This window comes from Symphodus melops (genome assembly GCF_947650265.1).
Source record: "Symphodus melops genome assembly, chromosome: 13".
Classification (NCBI taxonomy): Eukaryota; Metazoa; Chordata; class Actinopteri; order Labriformes; family Labridae; genus Symphodus; species Symphodus melops.
Window position 1 is genome coordinate 13,311,173 of NC_136703.1, and position 21,509 is coordinate 13,332,681.

Sequence of the window (21,509 nt, forward strand, 5' to 3'; positions counted from 1 at the left end):
CCTTTCCAGTAAAGAAAATATATTTCATCACCTTCCCTTAAACTACTATACGACTTCACAGAGACAAATGAGAAGTTTTTTCTGTTAAGAATAATAAATATGAAGTGAACGTTTAGTGTTACATCTCCATGCGATGAGCAATACTGAGGAAATATTGATGTAGGGGCAGTTGATGTCTGACACTTCATGAATGTAATATTTAAAATGTGTTCCTGTTTAAAAAAAAAAAAAAAAAAAAAAAAAAAAAAAAGATTAAATGTTAACTGAATCATTGCAAGGGAGGTGAACAGCACGTGTGTGTTTTGGTCTTATTTGCAGCAACATCACTTGGTGGTGAATTTGCTCTTATTGTGAAAGTCTGGTGAAGGCACACAGCATTTATTTTCTGCCTGTTTCCTGTCAGATGTCTCATGCTGCGATCAGTACTCTGTGCCGCTCCATCAAGCTGCAGTGTGAGCTCTACTCCTCACGCCAAATAGCCATCTGCCTGGACCCGTACTGTGGCCTTGGCTTTGTCCTGTGGTGCCTCTCCAGGTAACACACACACACACAAACACACACACACACACACACACACACACACACACACATCATATTTCACACAGCCTGCTGTTACTCTATTTGTTGCTTAAGCAAGTGTATTTTTTTGGCTCAGCGTTTACTCAGGTCACCAGTCCATCCTTATCCCTCCCCTGGAGCTGGAGTGCTCGCTGCCTGTGTGGCTGAGCACGCTCAGTCAGTACAAGATCCGAGACACCTTCTGCTCCTACTCGGTCATGGAGCTCTGCACCAAAGGCCTGGGCACCCAGACAGAGATGCTGAAGGTCAGATTCACACTGAAACACTCCAAATAATCCTGTGAAGAGTGGTTCCCATTTGAAAAAAACTTTAACAACACAGAGATAAAACTTGTGCACAGGAATCGTTTCTGCTGCAAAGACATCTACTACTGACAGACATCTGTCCAATAATATATTTTTAAAAATCATTTGGGTCCATTTATTTTGAAATGAATACCTTTTAAAAGAAATGTGATGCTCAAGGAATGCTAGGAAATGTAGTTAATTGTCGATACCGTAGTCTACCACCCAAAGGTCACCAAGACAACTCATAATGTGTTTGTTCGTGGTCTAATGTGAACAAAGAAATGAGACGATTATATGTTGCAATGCAACCGATTAACTTTACTTGTGGTTGAACTTTAAAGTTGTTCAATTTGTGTTAGTTCTTTTTTTTTTTTTTTTTTTTTTCATGCTCTTGGGATATTAGTGTCCATTAATGCCTCGGTCATGTTTGTATCTGGCTCGATCAAACACAACAGGTAGAACATTGAATAACCTTCAGTTGGGTATGTCTGCAGGCCCGGGGTCTGAATCTGTCGTGTGTGCGGAGTTGTGTGGTGATAGCAGAGGAGCGTCCTCGCCTCGCTCTCACGCAGTCCTTCTCCAAGCTCTTCAAAGATCTCGGCTTGTCGCCGCGTGCTGTCAGCACCGCCTTCGGGTCCAGGGTCAACCTGGCCATGTGCCTACAGGTATATTTGACTCATTTTACTCCACAAATCCTTTTTTTTTTTCATTCCATTATTAAGTATTTCTAACAGACATTATGAACTGAAAACTTTCCTGGAAGCTATAGTTACTTTTCCCTCAGATTTCTGGATGGTTTTTTTTTCCCTCTCTTTCAGGGCACTGCAGGGCCAGACCCCTCCACTGTCTATGTTGACATGAAGTCTCTGCGCCACGATAGGTAAGACTGTGGGAACTGTGGTAGACAAAAGAATAAAATGATTGCTTTCATATGACCTGACTGTTTAAAACAAACTTCACCAGTCAGAGTGTACAGAATATTTTACCTGCTGTTCTTTGTGGGTGTCTGTCAGGGTGAGGCTGGTGGAACGAGGAGCACCACAGAGTCTTCCTCTCATGGAGTCGGGCACTGTAAGTATTGATTATTTATTTTAAAGACTAAATGTAAGTGATGCTCACACTGGTCACGGACACGGAGAGACGTATCATCCATAAACGGAGCCTTCATGTTTTTTTTGTCCTCAAAGATCCTACCAGGAGTCAGAGTCATCATCGTTAACCCGGAGACCAGAGGCCCGCTAGGAGACTCACATCTTGGGGAGGTGAGTGGGCATATAGGATCGCAGGATGTTTATAATCAAATATCTCACACATTCTTTTCTTATGATTCTGTAGTGTATGGAGTGGCAAATGAATTCAATTTTTTCTTTATCATTATGAAAACTTTTGTGCTCAGATTTTACACATTCCAGAAAGAAAAGTTGATAAACGAATAATAAATGAAAGCTTAATAGCTTCAAATGAAAAACTCCCAGCTTCATCCCTGTCATCGTGTTGTCTTTGTTCAGATCTGGGTAAACAGCCCTCACAGTGCCAGTGGTTACTACACGATCTATGGGGAGGAGAGCCTGCAGGCGGATCATTTCAACACCAGACTGAGCTTTGGTGAGCCCCAAACTCTGTGGGCCCGGACCGGCTACCTGGGCTTCATCAAGAGGACCGAGCTTCTGGATGCAAGCGGAGGTGAGGGGACTTTTAAAAGAGTCGACCATCAGTGATTTGTTTTGGTCCCTGGTTTAGTGATATTTGTAGTGTACGCTGTCATGTGTAGGATTTATACTGCATTGATAACCAGGCTGTGTTACCCTGTGCAGGGAATGAGACATGAAAAATAAAGATGCATTAGTACAAAAAAATAAATCTAACATTGATATAAGAAGTTCTCCTTTTTAACTCCAACTCTGTGTAGGACTCTACATGACTCTTGTGAAAAAGTTTTTTTAACCTCAATGGGACTTTTCCTTTTTAAAAAAAAAAAAAAAAAAGTGGAAAAAATAACCAGAGACATGATAGGGATACACACCACAGCATGAACACATGGACAAAAAACCTCTGGAGGAGTGAAAAGATATGAAATATCACCTTATCCTGAATAACTGTCTGTTTTCTTTTTGAGATCGTCACGATGCTTTGTTCGTCGTGGGCTCTCTGGATGAAACGTTGGAGTTGAGGGGCTTACGCTATCATCCCATCGACATCGAGACGTCCGTGTCCAGAGCCCACCGCAGCATCGCAGAGAGGTGAGCTTCTTCCATTCGCACGATTCACGATCATGACATCAAGACATGGCAAAACACACTTCATCCAAGCAGAAGTTTGGCTATATGGGTGAAACATCAGTGTACGACATACGCACACTGTATGTAAAGCTTTAACTGAACTACACACATCATATTAATGAGGCTATTTTGAAAGATTGAAACTTTTAGAACAATGTTAAAGGCAGGGTCGGTCATTTTTGAAAGCAGCGTGATTTTAAAAGTAGCATCAGCTACGTTCTCCCTCTACACCCACAGCCTCCCCTCTGTGCTCCCTCAACAGTGGATATCAGCTCATGCTTTGAGTGTGGGCTCGTGCATGCACTGGGTAGAGAGGCTTGATTGGTTGATGAAACGTGTAACGAGTGCTGACATTGGTCGAAGGTGCTACAGATGATGGACTTTTTTCCGTTTAGTTATCAATCTGTCGGGACCTAAAGACAATTTCAACCAAAATCTTAAAAAGTGTAGTGTGGAGAAAATGACCGACCCTGCCTTTAAGTTATTCTGTGAAACATTTGATGGAATTTCCTCCAGTGATCAAATACGTGTGCTGTTGTCTTGCTGCTCTTGATCAGTTCTAACATTTAAGGCAGAGTGTGATGTTCCATTTATTATTGTTTTCATTTTTAACATATCATTCGACTCGGTTTCCTTGTGGTTGATATTTCCTCATGATATGAAATGGATCTTGTTTTTTGTCATTTTTGGCACTTACCTTAATGATTGGTGTTTCTGTACTTTATTGTCCAAATATATTTATGTTGAAAAACATGTTTGCATTGAAAAGGGAACGCTGCAAAATAGCATTTGTGATAGTTCCCCTAGAATGTGTTAAAGTACGTAAAATTGCATGTTATTGTTTGCATTAAAATATCGAACTGAGATTAAAAATGGACTTAACCCATGGGAGATTTTTTCGTTACATTACCTCTAATATTTTCAAACGTTATCAAAGCCAGATAAATCTATAATTTTATAGTAAGTACCGGGGCGTGTCTTGTAGGCGGCCACCATGATGAGCTGCCATGATAGACACGAACTGATGATCGTTGTCAAGGAAACACCAGGTGTTACGTCAAAGACCGCTGCAAAAGCTAGCGCTAGCAGTAACTAAGAGCAGTCTGTACACATACTGTCTTTAGTTTAGTTTATTAGTTTAGTTGTCAGGGACCATGTACAAACATCGAAAAGATGCTTCGTACCAGATTATAGCAGTTTGCTAATTTCCATCTGCAGTCCCTGAGCAGGTCAACACAGGATACAGGTTGGTTTCGCCCGTTTGTAGGCCTGTTGTGAAAAGTACTGATATCTGTGTTGAAGTGTTTGGGATCAAAGTATGAAGTCGTCAGAAGAGTAAACGCTCCAGTTTAGTGATCTGAAGATGTGCTTCTTTACACTCGCTGAGCCTGAAGTTCACACAAAAACATGTGTCATCACTCTTCCTCAGTGCTGTGTTTACATGGACCAACCTGCTGGTGGTGGTGGCGGAGCTGAGCGGCTCGGAGCAGGAGGCGTTGGACCTGGTTCCCTTGGTTACCAACGTGGTCCTGGAGGAGCACCATCTCATCGTCGGGGTGGTGGTCATCGTGGACCCCGGGGTGATTCCCATCAACTCCAGAGGAGAGAAGCAGAGGATGCACCTGCGGGACTCCTTCCTGGCAGACCAACTGGACCCCATCTACGTGGCCTACAATATGTGATTGCCCTTCTTATCTGATGCAGAAAACTGAGCCAGGCTCCGAGGACAGACCATGAGGGAGAAGGACTTTGGGGGAGCACTCAGAAGAGACCCCAATGTTAAACCTCACACAAACGTTAAAAAAAACAAACAAACAAACAAAAAACACCAAACAATGTTGGAATGCAAGAGCAGTACACGTGCTGTGATGAAATTTGCTTCCCTCTCAGAAACGGATCCTTCTTTGCTTCCACCTGCTTGATTCCTGCAGACCAGGTTCACTAGATTACTCATGAGGGAGGAAAATACTCTCTCCTGTATTTTAGATCCATCTGTCAGCTGGAGAACAATGGCCTTCATCCTCTGTGTGCATCAAACGTCTCCATGTCATGTTTTTTAAAGACAAATTTCATAACAAACCCGAGTCAAAGAGATCCTCCCCCTCCTTCCATTCCTTTTTTTTTATCCATTCATCTGTGTGCTTATGTTGGCTCTAAACCCCCCTTTTCATTCTGAAGGCAGGATGGCGCACTGGAACTGCTGAGGGGAGCTGGAACTTTCCCCTCTTGCACTTTAAGTCCTTGCCCTACTAAGTCCACCCCCTGTCTAAAGGGGGCAGCCCCTCATTTTTGCTGCTTCACCAGAGCAAGCCTATATCAGTATTAAAAAAAAAAAGAAGAAAAAAAAAGTGCCACCAGAAAGTGCAGCTCACGAGGAGTCAAACTTGACATATCACTTTCCCACCAGGTGCACAGTGGCTCAAATCGCACTCTGTTTTGGCAATCAACCGTTACAACATGTCCTGAAGACGAAACATACTTGAAAAAGTTGTTGAGGGGAAAGAAAGTCTTGTGTCATAAACATAAAAAGCTGGATGTTAAAGATGATCAGTGGGATGAGGAGTTAGTCGAGTAGGAGGTTCCTTTGATTTCGGAATGCTAGTAAGGTTTTTAATATAACCGATATGCAGTAGATTAAAGCGTTTTAAATGTGCAGGTAATGTCAATAAAGCAGATAAAAGCTTCTTTTAAGCTTCGTTAGCAACAGAACTCTTCGGTGTTCCATCCAGAGCTTTTAACCTTTTCATTTGGTCTCTGTTTGCACATAGACACTGCTTAGTCTCACACGACAGTGGCCAGAGTTCTGGAAAGTTCCCATAACTTCTGTTCAGAAACGACATACTCCGGTCGTCTTCCATGGACGGTTCGAATAGGAGTGGAATTTTTAAGTGAGCAAGTTCAAATGAGTTGAGGCGTTCTCTTCGTTAGCGTTGACAGGATAATGATGATTTTCCTGGCGTGAACTGAAGCAAGCTGCAAGCCTTCTGTTTGTGAAAAAGCAGAAAAGATCACCTTTCATTGGCTGTGAGCGTCACAGCTGAGTAAACGTAGACCATCAGAAGGCAGTCAGTGCCTTTTTATTGCACCATTGTGACATTTATTATTATGGACCGTCGGATTTCTAACAAACAAGATATCAAGATAAAGGACAAAACTTTGCCTTACTAAACCTGTGGAACTTTTCAATGCATAATCTCTCAATTGCAGCAGAACTCTTTCCTAATGTATTCAAAGGATTTATTTCACCTTTTTCTCATGGAATCAGTTAAAAACACACACTCACTTTTTTTTGGGGGGGGGGGAGAACTGTCTATTTCTCTTGCAAAGACTTTTCAGTCATGCCCTTCTCATTTCATTATAACCATTAAGCCCAATCATATCTGAATGTCAGTAACAGTGAGAAAATAAAACTAAAGTAGGAATGAACAACAATCAGTTAGCAACCTGTGATTTAAAAATGGCAAATCCTCCTTTAAAAAAGATGGAGGTCATAAATGAGGGTAAGGCTGTTGTCTGTAAACTGTAATTTAGAGGTCAAATACTGTATTACTGGTGTTAATGTAAATGTGTACATGGATATGAACTTTGTCCATAAGAACTTGACTGATCTTTCATACTTGACGGCATTTTTCTGCATCCTTAATTTATCACATCGCAAAAAGAAAAACAACGTTTCCAATTATTTTGGCAGTTACAATGTGCACTTTCCCAATATCATTTTCTCTGTGCGTGTGTGTGTGTGTCCATGAGTGAGTGTGTGAGTGTGTCTAAGTGATATTTGGCTTTTCTGGTAAAAACAAGGTTTGTCTTTTGTAAGAAAATGATCCCAGAAACATTCTTTTTTTTTTTTCTTCGTTGTTGTCGCCTCCACTGTATTTGAATTCTTTCCATACAAAATTGGAATCAAATATATTTTGTAGGGATTTCATCAATATTTTTCTGATGTAATCTTTCTTTAAAACTGCACAATTCTTCTGCGAACGCCTGGTTTGATTTGGAAGCAACATGTCAATAAACCACTTTTTCTTCAGTGCCGGACTCTGATGACATGTATGGAGCCAGTACGTGGGGCACGATTTAAGAGTTACTCATGAAGAGTAAGTGAAGCCTCTGAGCTAATGTGTGTGATAACTGCTCTATTGCTACTGTTTCACTACGACAAGTTTGAATAAAGTTTTATAATTTCACATTGGCCATGAAGCCTTTTCAATAGTCATTGGTGCTATTTAATAAGGGAAAGTTGACAGACTTTTTGTCCTTCAATGTCATATCAAAGAAATGTTGTCCTGATTGCCCTTTTTGTTGTAAAAAATAAGTACTTCTTTTTTTCATGCCGACATTTATGAACATCCTCCTCATTGCTCAGCTCTATAAAAGTTTTCTTTTATGGGTTTTCATCAGCTGTGATATCTGATGAAAACTCTCACTATGGACAATGCAACTCCACATATTCCCCATTTCCATTTTAATATTTATTTCTTTTCTTTTTTTCTTTTTCTTTTTAAATATTGTGCAGAATGACGTACATTTCAAACCTCTAGTTATTCTAAGCACAAAATGTACATGTGAGGTTATAAAATTTGGATCTTCAACAAAAAAAACTCAAGGGCCCACAATGTATACCTCAACGACTGTCTGTTCACTATGCATTGTCGAGCTGCAGCAAAGACGTCCTGAACTAGTCAATGGTGCGATAACTTCTAACACCATGTCTTACTTGACAAAAACACTGTCACACTGTCATTGGATGTGTTTCATGTCAAATAAAAAATCCTTTGTCAGAAACACTTGGACTGTTTCTTGATTTTGTTTTGGAGCTTCAGGGTTCAGCAGCTGCAATAATGGAAGAAGCATTTTCATTCCACTAGGTGGCAGTCTAACTACTTATTCTAGAAACATAAAACTTATTTCCTCTCTGTTGACGTCACTGTCTATATTTATGTCATCTTTCTACAAATATATATTTCTAATTCTAACATCCAATTTAACGAAATAATGAATTGTTTTATTCTATTTTTTCAAAAAAAGTGACCGATGTCTTTCTGTGTGGAAGGTTGGTTGGCATGTGATAATTCTTTATTGCAACAAATAAGTTTATAAATTCATTTCTATATACAATTCCACTAATCCATAACCAAACAACCAGCTATATACTTCTATTATCAGAGACTGGAAACAAGCCTCAGTTGTATTGTGCAATATTTGAAAATATTATTTTCAAATATTTCCTGTTTTTTTTTTTTGCAGTACTAGCTTGCCCTGCTTCTTAATCATCTCACCCTGAGAAATTCTGTAATAATAAATTCTGAAAACATTGTAAAAACACATTTGGAGAAACACGTCAAAATAGCTTGAGTATGTTTTGTCCTTACTATCTGGCTGTAAATCTTTCTATATTTCTTAACAAATCATCAAGTTTTATAAACTTAATGACTTGACTACTTTATTAGTACTCCTGTATCTTTTTTATACACGAGTCATAGTTGTTTATTCCAGAGTCAAACCTCCTGCTGCTTACCTCCAGCTTCACCCTCTATTATATTCCTGTGTTAAAATGTACAGTTGCTGTTTTAATATAAAGACAAAACACAAATATAGAATTATCTCGAATAAAATAATTCTGCTTAAACTTCTGCATAATATTTCATATTTCAGTCAGTGAGTGTCTGAATATAGCTATTCTAACAAACATCTAAAACTCGAATCTCTCTCATTGGTTATTATGATCAAGCTAAAAAATATATTTAAGATTAAAAAAAAGATTTATTATTAATCCTGATGGCAAAATACCTTGAACATCTAGAAATATCAGTGTGTTTCAGGGCAGTGTAAGAGCAGTGCTCAGCAGACCTGGGCTCAGTTTTGTGTTAAAGCTTTTTGCAGCAGACTCAGGTCTGATCCCAATCACCACCCTGAAACTAAAGCTCTGAAACCTCACAGACTGTAATGGCCTCAGGTGAGTAGTGTGTGGGTGCTTGAGTCCACGAGGGCTTGTGATGGAATAAAAAATGATTAGGCCTACTGGGATACACTATGACATGACATCACACGTTGCTTGGAAACAAGATGCACCATTAAATAATTAGGAAAAAAAGACTTTCAGTAGGCCCTAGTACCGGTATATGTTTTCCATTATAGTGTTTATCTATTTTAGTACTCTTCAAAAGTGAAAATGAATGCTTGACTGAAAAACACACTCTTCTTGCATGTATGAATAACCACAAAAGTAGTTTACGCAGTATTAATTCAAACTTCAATTAATACTGCTTTGATATATGAAAATGTGTGTTTTTGTTCATCAGCATGCATTCAACACATACACCACGATGATACATCTCATAGATGGTTTTTAAATTGTCCGTAAGGAGGATGTAAGTCTGATTTTTAGAGACAGAAGATCAGGAAGGCTGTGGGACCTAACAGGGTGTCTCCGTTCTACCTGAGAGTCTGTGCTAACCAGCCTTCCCCCATTTTCACTCAGATACTCAACAGATCTCTAGAGCTGTGTGAAGTGCTCTACTGCTTCACATGCTCCACCATCATCCTGGTCCCCAAGAAACCCTCTATCACTAGACTGAACGTCTCTGTGTCATAAAGTCCTTTGAGAGACTGGTGCTGTGTTGAGGACATCACTATAAAAAAAATACATCTGGTTCTACAGCAACTGTTATGCAGTACAATAACGTTATTCCTCTTCTTCCAATTTCAAGGCGAATTGATAGCCTACTTAACAGCCAGAGCCTTAAGCTTACCTTAAGTTACTTTAAATGATTAATCGGTCAACAGAAACAGAAAATTAGTGGCTAGCTATCTTCATAATGCACTGTTGCTACCAACCCAAAGCCAAAAACAATGCAGCACCAGTTTCTGAATTACATTTCCTTTAACATATGAAGCCAATGCCGAAGTAGAAAAGACAACAACCAAGTCTTCTCTGTAGACTCCATGTTAACCTTTGACCTCTTCACAAACTGTTGAATTTTAACGGGTTTGGTCTTAAACCAAACCTTGGCTTATTATATTATGTCCCAGTTCAAAAAAAAATATTGCTCAGGAGGTCGTTTTTTTAAGAGGCCACTGTACAAAACAGGAAGTCACTCATAGGGACATGGCAGTTTTGATTGACAGTTGAGTACGTAAACTATAGACATCTAGTAGCCAATCCATTAAGCGTAACACGCCGTCCAGGAAGGTCCTTCTATATATCACAGAGAGCATGGTCTAGACTTGATCTTTTTCTAAAGAGTCTTGAAATAATGTTTATCTCTAGCTTGGACTCTAACATGGTATGGTTACCTCCATAGATATTTATTTACATACATCTATGGTTACCTCCCCCAAATATGAAGAGGTTGACGAACGTACTGGCTATGTTCCTGTCCACAAACCAACTGTAAATATTTATCTTAAATATCAGGCTATGTCAAAGTATTATTAGTCAAAACAAAAAACATATATATGGCCTTGGTTATTATTTGATGTTTTTTGATGGTTAAAGTTAGTCAAATAAGCTAGCCTTGCAAGATAGCTATAGCAAGCCAGGAAATGAATAGAAATGATGAACCTACCTTAGCATATCTCTTTAACTTTTTGTGTTTGAAAGGTTCAAATAGGCCTACCCAAGTGTTTAAGTTAAATGTAGTTAAATGCCTAATGATGTGGCTACAGCACAAGATGATAGATAACGTTTACAGACTGACTCAATACGATTTGAACATCAAAATGAAGCCCTTCACTGCACTGAGGCTATAGCATAGATGAAGCTCGACTTTATCAAATAAAGGCCAAGTAGGCATACTATACAGAATTAGAAGTAAAGCCTCAGTGTAATTCAGTTTAGCAAGGGTGTGTTTAATTTCTAATGCAGTCAGATAATGTAATTGGAATTGTCCTCTGGGATCACAGTTATACACTTCATGGGCACTTTATGTAGGTCAACATGACATCTTGACCAGCTTATTCAAAAACTGTGTAAAAAATATGTTAAGAAGTAAGTTATCTAGATGATGCTGTTATTGCACACATGCCTACTGCAGCTGTTTGCTACTCTGTCTGCACTTTCAGTGTCTTGAAAGGGCTCTTAAAAAGAGAGCTCCACAAACAGCAGTTAAACACCAAGAGTAAACTCCTAAAGACCAAAGATAAAGTTTCTTTTGACCAACTCAGGATGAGCCTTTTAAAATCTTTTGTGACTAAAAACAAAATAAGACATTAAAAGCTGAGTAATGTCACAGATGGCAAAAACTGTAGGTTATGGAAAGTAAGTGCTAGTGAGCATTTTCATTCACTACTGTTGTGTACACACACACACACACACACACACACACACACAAATGATGTAACATTATATGCACGTTTTATGTGCAGATAGTGTAGTAAGCCACCTAAAGAGGCTATTTATTTTGAAAATGATAAACTACAAGAGACATTTTCTTTAATATGATTTAAAGGAATTATTTGCATCTATGTCTCTGACTTAATTCTCACAGACTGACAACAAATAAATGCCTGCACTACAAACTCATCCCGCTGAACTCTCAAATGCATTTTGTAAAAACAAACAAACAAAAAAAAACTTGCGCATCTTTTTTTTTTGTGCACAATCTTATCTAGGCTCATCTCTGTGTCATGGGATCCTCTGTTTTGTGAACCACACGGGGGTGGGAAGGCTGCAGGCCTAAATGACCTTTAGGATTCTGCCAAGCTCACTTGCCGACACTCCCTTACATTCTGCTGAGAGTCATCAATTATGCAGGGAAACTGCTCGCACTGAGGGAGAAGATCGCAGCTACAATATGGCGACAACCGCAGTTTCTCCCCAATCTTTTACACATCTGCAGTCCTGCTACGGCTTTCCGGATTCATTGTAACGCTAACAAAGTGAGTATCAGATATTAGAAACCGTTTGAGAGATTGGCGCAGGTATTTTTAGACGAAGGCAGTTTTTCTATCCGTCGGTTTCCTTGCGTAAATGTCGCAGAGCTGCACACTGCCCCGCATCTCTTTTTTTTAAGCGGGATGTAAAAGGGTGTCTGTTTGTTAGGCATCTTTCGGCTGGACCAGAGCAGGGAAATATAGTGATGAACAATCAATTGATGTCGATTGCAGAACAATTAGCGGATTAACCCTTTCATGAAGAATTGGTTAGACCTTTACGAGAGAAAATGCCTCGTTTGGGGTAGGCATCAGGGAGGGCACCGTCTGACTGCTCCAGCCCAAAAAGGCAAAAAACGGAAGATTTTTCCCAAATTTTGCTCTCTACTTTTTGTTATTCATAGCCTTCGGACTGCAGGATGATTTACTGAAAACACCAGAAGGATTCGGAAATGGGACTGATGCTATGTGAGTAGCCTGCTGTTCTTTCCACCATCAATAGCTACGATTTTTTTCCCATTCCTCCAGGTGAATTTTGGTGTGGCAGCATCATTAACTGCTGCCAGATATCGTCTTAATAGCCCGTGTTTTTCCTTTATGCAGATTGTGTGTTTACTTAAAGCAGCTGATAGCTTCATTCTCTGGATTATCTCGTGCACAGAGAGAGCCCTTATTGATTTGGCAGTCGACATGTCTTCACGGGTGTGGTGCAGATCCTTCTAGGCAACGCTCAAAAGCGCCTACAAAAAAATAAGTCGCATTTGACACGTTTTCTGAAAAGAAGGTTGAACATATTGCTGTTTTTTTTTATTTTTGACAGACCGACATTGACACATTTTTTTACATTTCTTGTGTAGCATTTGCCACAGCTTGACATATTCTACATATAACCATCCACTGCAGCAATGGTGCTTTATCCTATTTGGTGATATAGCTTCCTTGCGCAGTATAACCTCCTGTTTCTCTGTCATTGTGGTCGTGCAGGAGTTTTTTTTTATTCAATCAAATATATAGGCTAAAGGGGGGGTGCACATAATGGCGTCTGCAGGCCCTCCTCAATTATTAGATCCAGTAAACAAGATTCCATTGCTCACCGCGTTTTTGAAAACGAGAAAATGTCTGAAAAAATGCCAATAAGGTATACCTGTCAGTCTCTGAGAATGTGACCAAATGGCCACAATGTAAGCTTGAGACTGAGACACAAGCAGACCGGTACTGTCACCGTGACTTGTTCACGTTGAAGGATAACCTGCCGGTCGACAGGCGTCGGGAGAGAAGGCCTGGTTTACAGCACAGATGGAATGGTTATACATGTTTTTTTCTATCAACCCTGCATGTTTTCTTTCGTGCATATGTACATGCGTGTGCATATATTTTTGTGTGTGTGAGTGTGGGTGTGAGTGCTGCGCGCTCGTGTGGTGCTGAAGCGGACAGCGCCAGCAGAGCAGCAGAAGGCTCAGTGACTGCGAGGTTCTGGGGTCCATTTTAAAAACAGACGTCTTGGCTCACAGGCTGCATGTTTTCACGTGTATGTGTTTAGATAGTCTTTACTGTGTGATATCAGCACGTTGAGCGTGTTCAAGATTGTGTTATGCAACAAAGTAAGAAGGAAGTGACAGGCCCTGTGATTCAGATTTGGGGTGAGGTACTGTAGTTCTCCCTTTTCTGGCAAAATCCAGCCCTCCCTCCTCCTCAAGCTGAGAACAGAATTAGGTGTGGAAATTACAACAGGCAGAAAGCAGTAAATATTTCCAGCCTTATTTGAAATGCTCAGTGCCTCAGTTAAGGTATTTCCTCTGAAGCGCTCCCCTTGCCTAACATTAATATGTTGACCCTGAAGTGTCCTGAACTGTTGTCATCTAACCAACAAACACTTTTTACATCTTACTGTGTCACGAAATCATGCAACCACTGGGCCTTCTGTATATACCTTTCCACAGCTGTTTAAACAAAACATAAAGAGTAAATTGTTAAATGGCTATGTTATTGACCTACAACGAGTGTTCAACTTTAAGGGAAAATATTGGCTTGCATATAGCTTCATCATTATTTTGCCTGGCATGTTACCTGAGACAACTGACACGTATGCATGTTACATTATTTTGTCTTTACAAGTCCATTCTATGTAAGACTGTGAGGTTTATGACAACACAGAAGCAAGTTAACATAACCTCCTCATGAATTCTTAATATTGTAAACTAACAGTTGCACACTGTCAATTACATCTCAGATTTCTGATATAATATCTATCTCTGTCAATGACCATCTTTGCTGTTGTCTTGAGTTCCCAGTCTGACGCGTATCAGACGGCAGGTATCAGCACGCACATGTACTTTGATACCAAGTTTAATTTCTTTCTATGCAATTCAGGAGACAATGCTTGGGGTGGTTTTTCAAATAGTTTGCTCGACAGAATGACTTCCCTGTTTACAATCCTCTCAGCTCTGTCTGCACTGTATAACGTCATAATGAGCTGACAGTGGTCACGTCATTGTGTGTTGTGACTTATTCTTACACTCATACAGTTATTTTTGTATGAAAGCAGACCTCTGAGTAGCTTCAGCAGGTAGAAGAGGTTTATTTTTATTATCAGAATGTACTATTTAGGCCAACATGTTGAAAGTGAGTTAACTTCCTTTTAAAACTTAGGATGGGTAATAGAGAGCCATGAAAAATTAATGATCAGATTTATAGAGCAGCTACTGAAACAAAAATCTAAATTTTCCACGTTTTTGTTGAAAAAAAACCTCTTTTGATGATTCCTTTTTGTACATTTCTGTCGTGGTTTTGTCTAGTTTAGTTATATTTCAGAGTTTTGATTTCTTATCTTGTTTTAGTTCATTTCTGTCTGTGTGTTTCCCTCCAGTGTTGCTTGCCCTCATGGTGTTCACCTGTGTGACCTGTGTTAATTACCCGTGTGTATTAGCTGTGTATTTTGTGTCTGTGTTTCTTTCCCCATGTGTCAGTTCATTGTTGTATGTGGTGTGGGATGTTGGTTCATGTTTTCTGTGGTTCCCAGTGTTTCTCCCTTTTTTTGATTTTGATTTGGACTTTTGAATAGAACGTTTTGTTGTGTTTTTAGTTTAAATAAGTATTTTCGTTTTCTCTGGAATTGGGTCCTCCCTGTTTTTTCAGCGTGTTCTGACAATTTCTAAATACAAAACCTGATCACTTTTGAAACCCTCAGTGTCCATCACTTTGTCATCTGTGTTAACAAGCCAATGGGCAGCTGTTCAATTTAATCTGCTGTTGTCTGGATTGTTAGATGAATCCTTAAACTGGGGTATGATTATGTTTCTGTTTATTATATCTTCTCACCTGAGTCAAAAGGAGGGAGAGTGCTCACTTTGTAAATGTGCCAGGTAAATAGATTTGTTTTGAAGTATTTTTTTTTTAAGTTTGACTCCCTCTCTGTGTGCCTCTCTGGCAGAGCTGCTACTGTGGATGGTACAAACCTAAAGACCAAGTAGCTGCAGGATGAAAACATGGCTGCACCCCTTCTTGCACCGCCAGGACCTGATAGCTTCAAAAAGTTTACCCCGGAATCTTTGGCGATCCTCGAGCAGCGCATCAATGAGGAGAAAAATAAGAAGCCGCCGAAGCAGGACAACAGCTACCGAGACGACGATGACGAGAACAAACCCAGGCCCAACAGCGACCTGGAGGCTGGGAGGAGTCTACCCTACATCTATGGGGACATCCCTAAAGGATTGGTGGCAGTACCACTGGAGGACCTGGACCCATACTACGTGAACACTCAGAAAGTGAGATTATAAAGATGCACAAACACATGCATGATAATATTATTTCACAGACTTATTTTAAACCACATGATTTCTGACTAGGGCTTTGTACTGTATTTACCACCAATACTTTCTTATCCAAAAGGTATCCAGCATGAACAAAGGCTGGCGTTAAGACAAAATTTAGCTTTGAGAAGTTTTTTTTTTTTTTGTTTCCTAAAAAGTGATTTTGGAGAACATAAAAGGTGTCCGTATTTCTTGACCTTAGCATTACGTATATGTCATGACACTCTTGTATTATTGGCTAAGTGTCACAAAATTCCAAATGATGTTTAACTATTAAGAAAAATGGTAGTTGTCCCTTTACCTCAAGTGTCTAAAGTCCCAAATTACCACCGTTTATTGTGCATTGCATTGCCTCTTTATTATGCAATAGAAAATGCTTTTAAACAAATGATTGCATGTAGTTCTGATAATTCTCGCCTCTCCCAATTGGATCAGCATACACGCCACTTTTGCTGTTTAGCAAGATTATGAGTAGCTCGCGACGTCAAGGTGAGTCATACATGATGGCTGAAGTTTACGCAGACAAGCATAGACGTTATGTGCGATGAGATAGTTGGCTTCCAGATGTTCTGTGTTTACAGTTGCTTAAGCGATTACGTTCGAGACTGTAATTATGTTTCCCACCTTGAGGACCTTTTGGGGCGTGTAAGAGTTGAGTCTTTGAGTGGGACATTGTCTTATCTCTGATGTGCTCGCAGGGCTTAGAGGAAAAGGTCAGAGTAAGTGGCTGTTGAAAACGAAGTTCCACATGACAGGCTTTCCTAATTGTTTAAGAAATAATCTCTGAAAGGAGAGAAAAGCAGCAGCAGCCTTTGAGGACTCTTTATTGTCTTGTCGGAGGCACTGGTCTCTCTAGGCTTTCTGTCATGCCTGATGCTCAGTCTGAGGACAGCAGGGTGACCTTGACAGTTTCTGGATATCACCTGTCAAGCAAAACTGTTAAAGGAGGCGGTATGTATTTCAGATGATTGTCTGGGTCTTGTCGGGCCATTCAGCCTCTGTTGAAAGTGATACACGAGCTGTCTCTCTGTAGTTTTTGAAAGAGGTTGAAATAAGGTCTCAGGTAAATAATAAAGCCTCCTTTCTTTTTGTAGCCATTTCAGAAATCCAAGTCATGAATGCAATATTCTCAGACAGTGTTTGACAACATGAGCCTGTTGAAGTCTCCTCAATGATTTATCTGAAAATGGCCGTCTTTACTTAAGCATTAACCAAGATGCAAAGTACGCTCGAGTCACTATAATTCTGGTATGATTAAAAAAACAGGACGGAGAATTCAGGGTAGAATCTTTTAACAAGTCTGTTTTTGCCCTTTTTTTCATTAATTATGTAACAAGATTTTCAATTTGAACTAAAATGGTCTCCTTTGATCACATTCATTTCAAATCCTGCTGAACATGTGACAGTCTTGTATAACTCTAGTACTGGTCCACATCATATAGAAAGTTCTACCCGAAAAAAACAAAAACAGGCTTGTAATAAACTGTTTAGTCATCATCATTAGCTGAACAGATTTGGTCAGATATTGTGTGTCCATAGATATCTCTCTCTCCCTCCCTATCTTTACACGGTGCACGCCGTCTGTTATGTAACCAGCAGTCCAGTGCACAAGTAGGAGACACGACTCAGATGACACATGGAACACATTTAGCAATATATAATGCTGCTAATAAACAGATTTACATTTTGTCTCATTGCTGCCACAGATGCATATACGTTGTGGGAGAGTCTATGTGTCTTGTCTTTTTGTCGTGTTTTGCTGTTCATCCCCATCTGATTCTACCAGCAGTCCTGTCTGCTCTCATCTTCAGGCAAATCTAATTATGGCCCTCAATCATGTCTCTTTCCAATGTCAATGGGAGCTGATGCTGCTTCGTATCTGGCAGCTCGACCAGCTGTGACGTCAGATCAGGTGTTGACCTTGATGGAAGAACATTGCTCTGTTGTCTTTGTAACCCAGAGGTGGCAGGATGGCACAGGATATATTTTCTCACATGGACTCAGGGGTTGATGGTGGAGAATAACCGTAAAGGCTGTTCATCTTCCACATCACAAATCTTCAGTTGTTCTATCAAATATTGTTTCATATCTGATGAAGACGCAGGCAGGCTGGGTTGGTGATGACGTAAGCATCCAGCTGGTGGCTGGAGCTGGGCAGTGCCACCCTGAGCCGGCCCATGCCACGTCAAGCTCAGTATAACGCCTGTGAAACATTCTTTAGGAGAGGGAAAAGAGAGAGGCAGAGAGTAAAAAAAAAAAAGAGAGGGAGGAAGTGAGGACAGGGACGAAATGGACGACATGTGCAAGGATGCATGAGTGCACTAGTTCTCTTTCACGATGCAGGCTCACTGAAATGGTTTTAGCTGGGGAAGACCTGAAGGTGCATAAAATATTTAGTTTTTACCGGAAATAAAACGGAGCTCTCTGAGACATTCTCAAGTTTTCATTTGAAGCAAAATCAGTCCTATCAGGATATTTAACATTTACCCTAACCGACTGGTGTAATTGTATAAGAAAATAGCTCCTGTTTTCCTGCCCGTCCTGTTTTGTATCCATAAAGAATATGAAATACAACATTGATACTACCATGAAGAAACTTGTGCTTGTAATGCAACCTGATGTAAAGTACAATTAACCTTCAAAAACAGAATATGGAGATTAAGTTTTTCGAAATGTGTTCTCGGTTATGTTGCATATTCATGATATACATTTTTCTTCCACTAACAGATTGTGCTTTTAAATGAAACCCCAACAGCTTGCCATTTAAAAGCACAATCACATTACTTAGATGCAAAATGGCAGTAACAGGGGGGTAGGCAGAAGGAAGGGAATATGAGCACTTTAGCAACTAGCATGGTAGCCTTGGAAGCTCTCGAGCTAAAGGACCGATAAATCGTAGTCCATTTACCATTTCCCACATGGGATGAAAGAAGGGGGCTCTTTTAATAAATGCTGTGGCTCCATGGTTACTGATGCTTCATCCCTGCCTGATGGCTGAAGCTTCTGTGTGGAAGCACTGCTTTCTCTCCCTCGCTCTGTCTCCCGCCCATCCCCCCCCCCCTCCCCTCGCCTTCTCATCTTGTGCTCAGCTCCCTCGCTCTGGCTCCCTCCGCCCTGCTTCTCCTCAGCCTGCTGCTGCCACAGTTGCTGCCTGCCTGCCTGCTTCACTCGCTCATCATCTCCCCTGTTTTCTGCCTGTCCTTTTTCGCTGCTCTCCTCGTTGCTCTGCTCTAGATTATGAAATTTTCAGTAGCTTTGCAGCAGTTTAGTCATGCGTTACAAAAAAAGACTCCCATCATAGCAGTCGTGTGTGTGTGTGTGTGTGTGTTGATAACAAGCTTGGTTGCTCATTTCTAGTCTTTGTGCATGCAGTGTGTGTGCCTGTGCATTAGTCTGTGTATCCATGATGCATATGCACAAGTGTGAGGATTTTATTTAACTGAAATGTCACGCTGCTGGCAACTGGGATGTTTCCATGTATGCAATACTGGCTGACCATTGTGCTCACTGGGAATGTTTATTGTGTCTACTAGGATGTCAGAGGCTGCTGCTCTGACCCATTACAGGAGCTAGAGAGTTAGATTGTGTAATCATGTGAAACTATGCAGACTTGTTCTGAGTTGTCTGAATTAAATGAACATCAGGTGATCATGTGACAGAACTGTGTCTCATCCTGAGGGCAGAAAGACTCTCCATTTCAGTTCCATGTTTTCCACCCGAGATGTTTATATTTGTTATTCACAACATTTCACACGCACCGCATTTCTATTGGGAATGAACTGATAACATGCAGGCATGTGACCCCACAATGAGACCTCTACGTCTCCCTCCCACACTTCCTTCTCCGCCTTCTTTTCGACTCCACTGTGTCCAGCCTTCAGCGGCTCTGCAGAGTTTAATGTAGCACAGAATGCCTTGTTAAAAGCACAAGGGCCCATATCACTTCTGCAAATCCAGAGTGTCACATTAAAGTTTCATGCAAAACGGCATATTTTATTTAAACAATTATAAAGTTATCCACAGAACGAGGCTCTGCCCGCCCCTCTCGGCTTTGCCCGCCCCTCTCGGCTTTGCTCATTTCCTCTCGTTGAAACCACCAAAGCCATGAAGTGCAGGAAGGCACTGAGTGACTGGGACAATCTACCAACATTAGCAGCTGTTCTCACTCTGCTTAAATGTGTTTCAGGTCATTGACAAAAACGTGTAGAACGTAGCTACATATGTCTAAAATACTCTGATTGATATGCTATGAGAACATTCAGTGTTTGTGTATTGGATTTTTCATGTTGACTGTGCTGAAATGTGTGTCTTCATATCAGACTTTAAACTGATCAATGCTCTCTGTATCTCTTTCTCTTCTCTCCACAGACATTTATAGTGCTAAATAGAGGGAAGACAATCTTCCGTTTTAGTGCCAACCCTGCCTTGTACTTCATAAGTCCTTTTAATCTGGTTAGGCGAATAGCTATTAAAATTTTGATACATTCATATCCTTTCAAATGGTGTCTTACCAGCTAAGACAAAAGGGTTTCCTGTTCATGTGTATTATTCATGATGAAGTGTTCTGTCGCTCTTCCTGCAATTCTTTCTGCAGGAGACAGAGACATACCCATATGTATGTTATTGTGAGGACCAAGTCTGATGATGGCAACCAATAGCACTCTTCAGTCAGTGACTCATGACTTTAAATAGCATGACAGATAAGATCAGATGTACATTTTTAAAGATGGTAGACTACAGGAAACCATGCAGTAGACGTGTAATCTCTCTAATTGCAGGTTCTTGATATCAAACCAGGTTAGAGCTCCTGAAAGTCTTTATTTACATATTACCTCAATGAACTCAAAGTCAGTATGAAAACCAAAATATTTATCAGTGAAGTATTTTATTTGAGCTGAGATCATTTCAGCTGGCCAGGTTTTTCTGAATCAAATAAAGACTTAAATTAAACACAGATCTTAAAGCAGAGATTATGAATACAAAAAAGAAAGTCTTGCACTTCAGCTCCTCCACAGATGGAGGTCGGTGGGATGGACAATAACTTTTTGGAGATAAAACAAAAAAAAATACATGGGATTATTATATTTACATTCTCCACCGGCCATAAAAAATGAACCCTTTTATTTCTGCTCTTTACCATATTGATTATTGTACTCCCTTTTGCTTACCTACTTTCCATTCTTAGCCACAAGCCACAACTCTTACTGACCTTTGTGTGCTTTAAAAGCGGCTTCTGAGCTTGTCATTGTTTCCTCACTTTGTAAACATCTCTGCACTAAAGGCCTTGCAGCATAAAAAAACCCAGGCTATTTCCTCTAAATAAATAGCATTTAAATATTTCATTGGTGAAATAATGGCCTTTGTGGTAGTAAGCACACATAACCTCCTTCTGTTTAAGTGCTTTAAGTAGCTTTTAGGACATTAACCCCTAATACGCTGAGCGCTAGCTGACCACAGAAATCACATTGAATAAAAATGCAAGTTACTGTTGTTTATATGATGTTGTGCTCTATGATCCATATTTTCCTTAACCTGCCCCTCACTCTTTTCAGCATGATCATTATGTGTACTATTTTGACCAACTGTATATTCATGACCTTTAGTGATCCTCCCGAGTGGTCAAAACAAGTAGAGTAAGTATCCCTTATTCATGTTTTCACTCTAAAGTATGCATGCTAACT

General features: G+C 40.1%; 2 protein-coding genes across 7 annotated transcripts in view; both read left to right on the forward strand.

Annotated features, from left to right (window-relative positions):
• The window catches only part of dip2ba (disco-interacting protein 2 homolog Ba), a 43,546-nt gene extending 36,214 nt beyond the window's left edge, over positions 1 to 7,332 (forward strand). Inside the window, 9 exon segments of the mRNA XM_079359915.1 lie at positions 404 to 534; positions 656 to 824; positions 1,361 to 1,531; positions 1,685 to 1,746; positions 1,880 to 1,937; positions 2,054 to 2,128; positions 2,375 to 2,549; positions 2,983 to 3,106; positions 4,575 to 7,332. Coding sequence (XP_079216041.1) covers positions 404 to 534; positions 656 to 824; positions 1,361 to 1,531; positions 1,685 to 1,746; positions 1,880 to 1,937; positions 2,054 to 2,128; positions 2,375 to 2,549; positions 2,983 to 3,106; positions 4,575 to 4,827 — 1,218 coding nt within the window. The 3' untranslated portion in view covers positions 4,828 to 7,332.
• A 4,475-nt stretch (positions 7,333 to 11,807) lies between these two features.
• scn8aa (sodium channel, voltage gated, type VIII, alpha subunit a) overlaps positions 11,808 to 21,509 on the forward strand; it is a 41,912-nt gene continuing 32,210 nt past the window's right edge. For 3 of the 6 annotated variants that reach the window (XM_079359912.1, XM_079359909.1, XM_079359911.1), the window contains exons 1-4: positions 11,809 to 12,487; positions 15,450 to 15,783; positions 20,197 to 20,314; positions 21,371 to 21,461. In XM_079359912.1, the coding sequence (XP_079216038.1) occupies positions 15,505 to 15,783; positions 20,197 to 20,314; positions 21,371 to 21,461 (488 nt within the window). In that variant the 5' untranslated portion in view covers positions 11,809 to 12,487; positions 15,450 to 15,504. Of the gene's footprint in view, positions 12,488 to 15,449; positions 15,784 to 20,196; positions 20,315 to 21,370; positions 21,462 to 21,509 lie in introns of all 6 variants that reach the window. The other 3 variants (XM_079359908.1, XM_079359907.1, XM_079359910.1) reach the window with 3 other exon arrangements.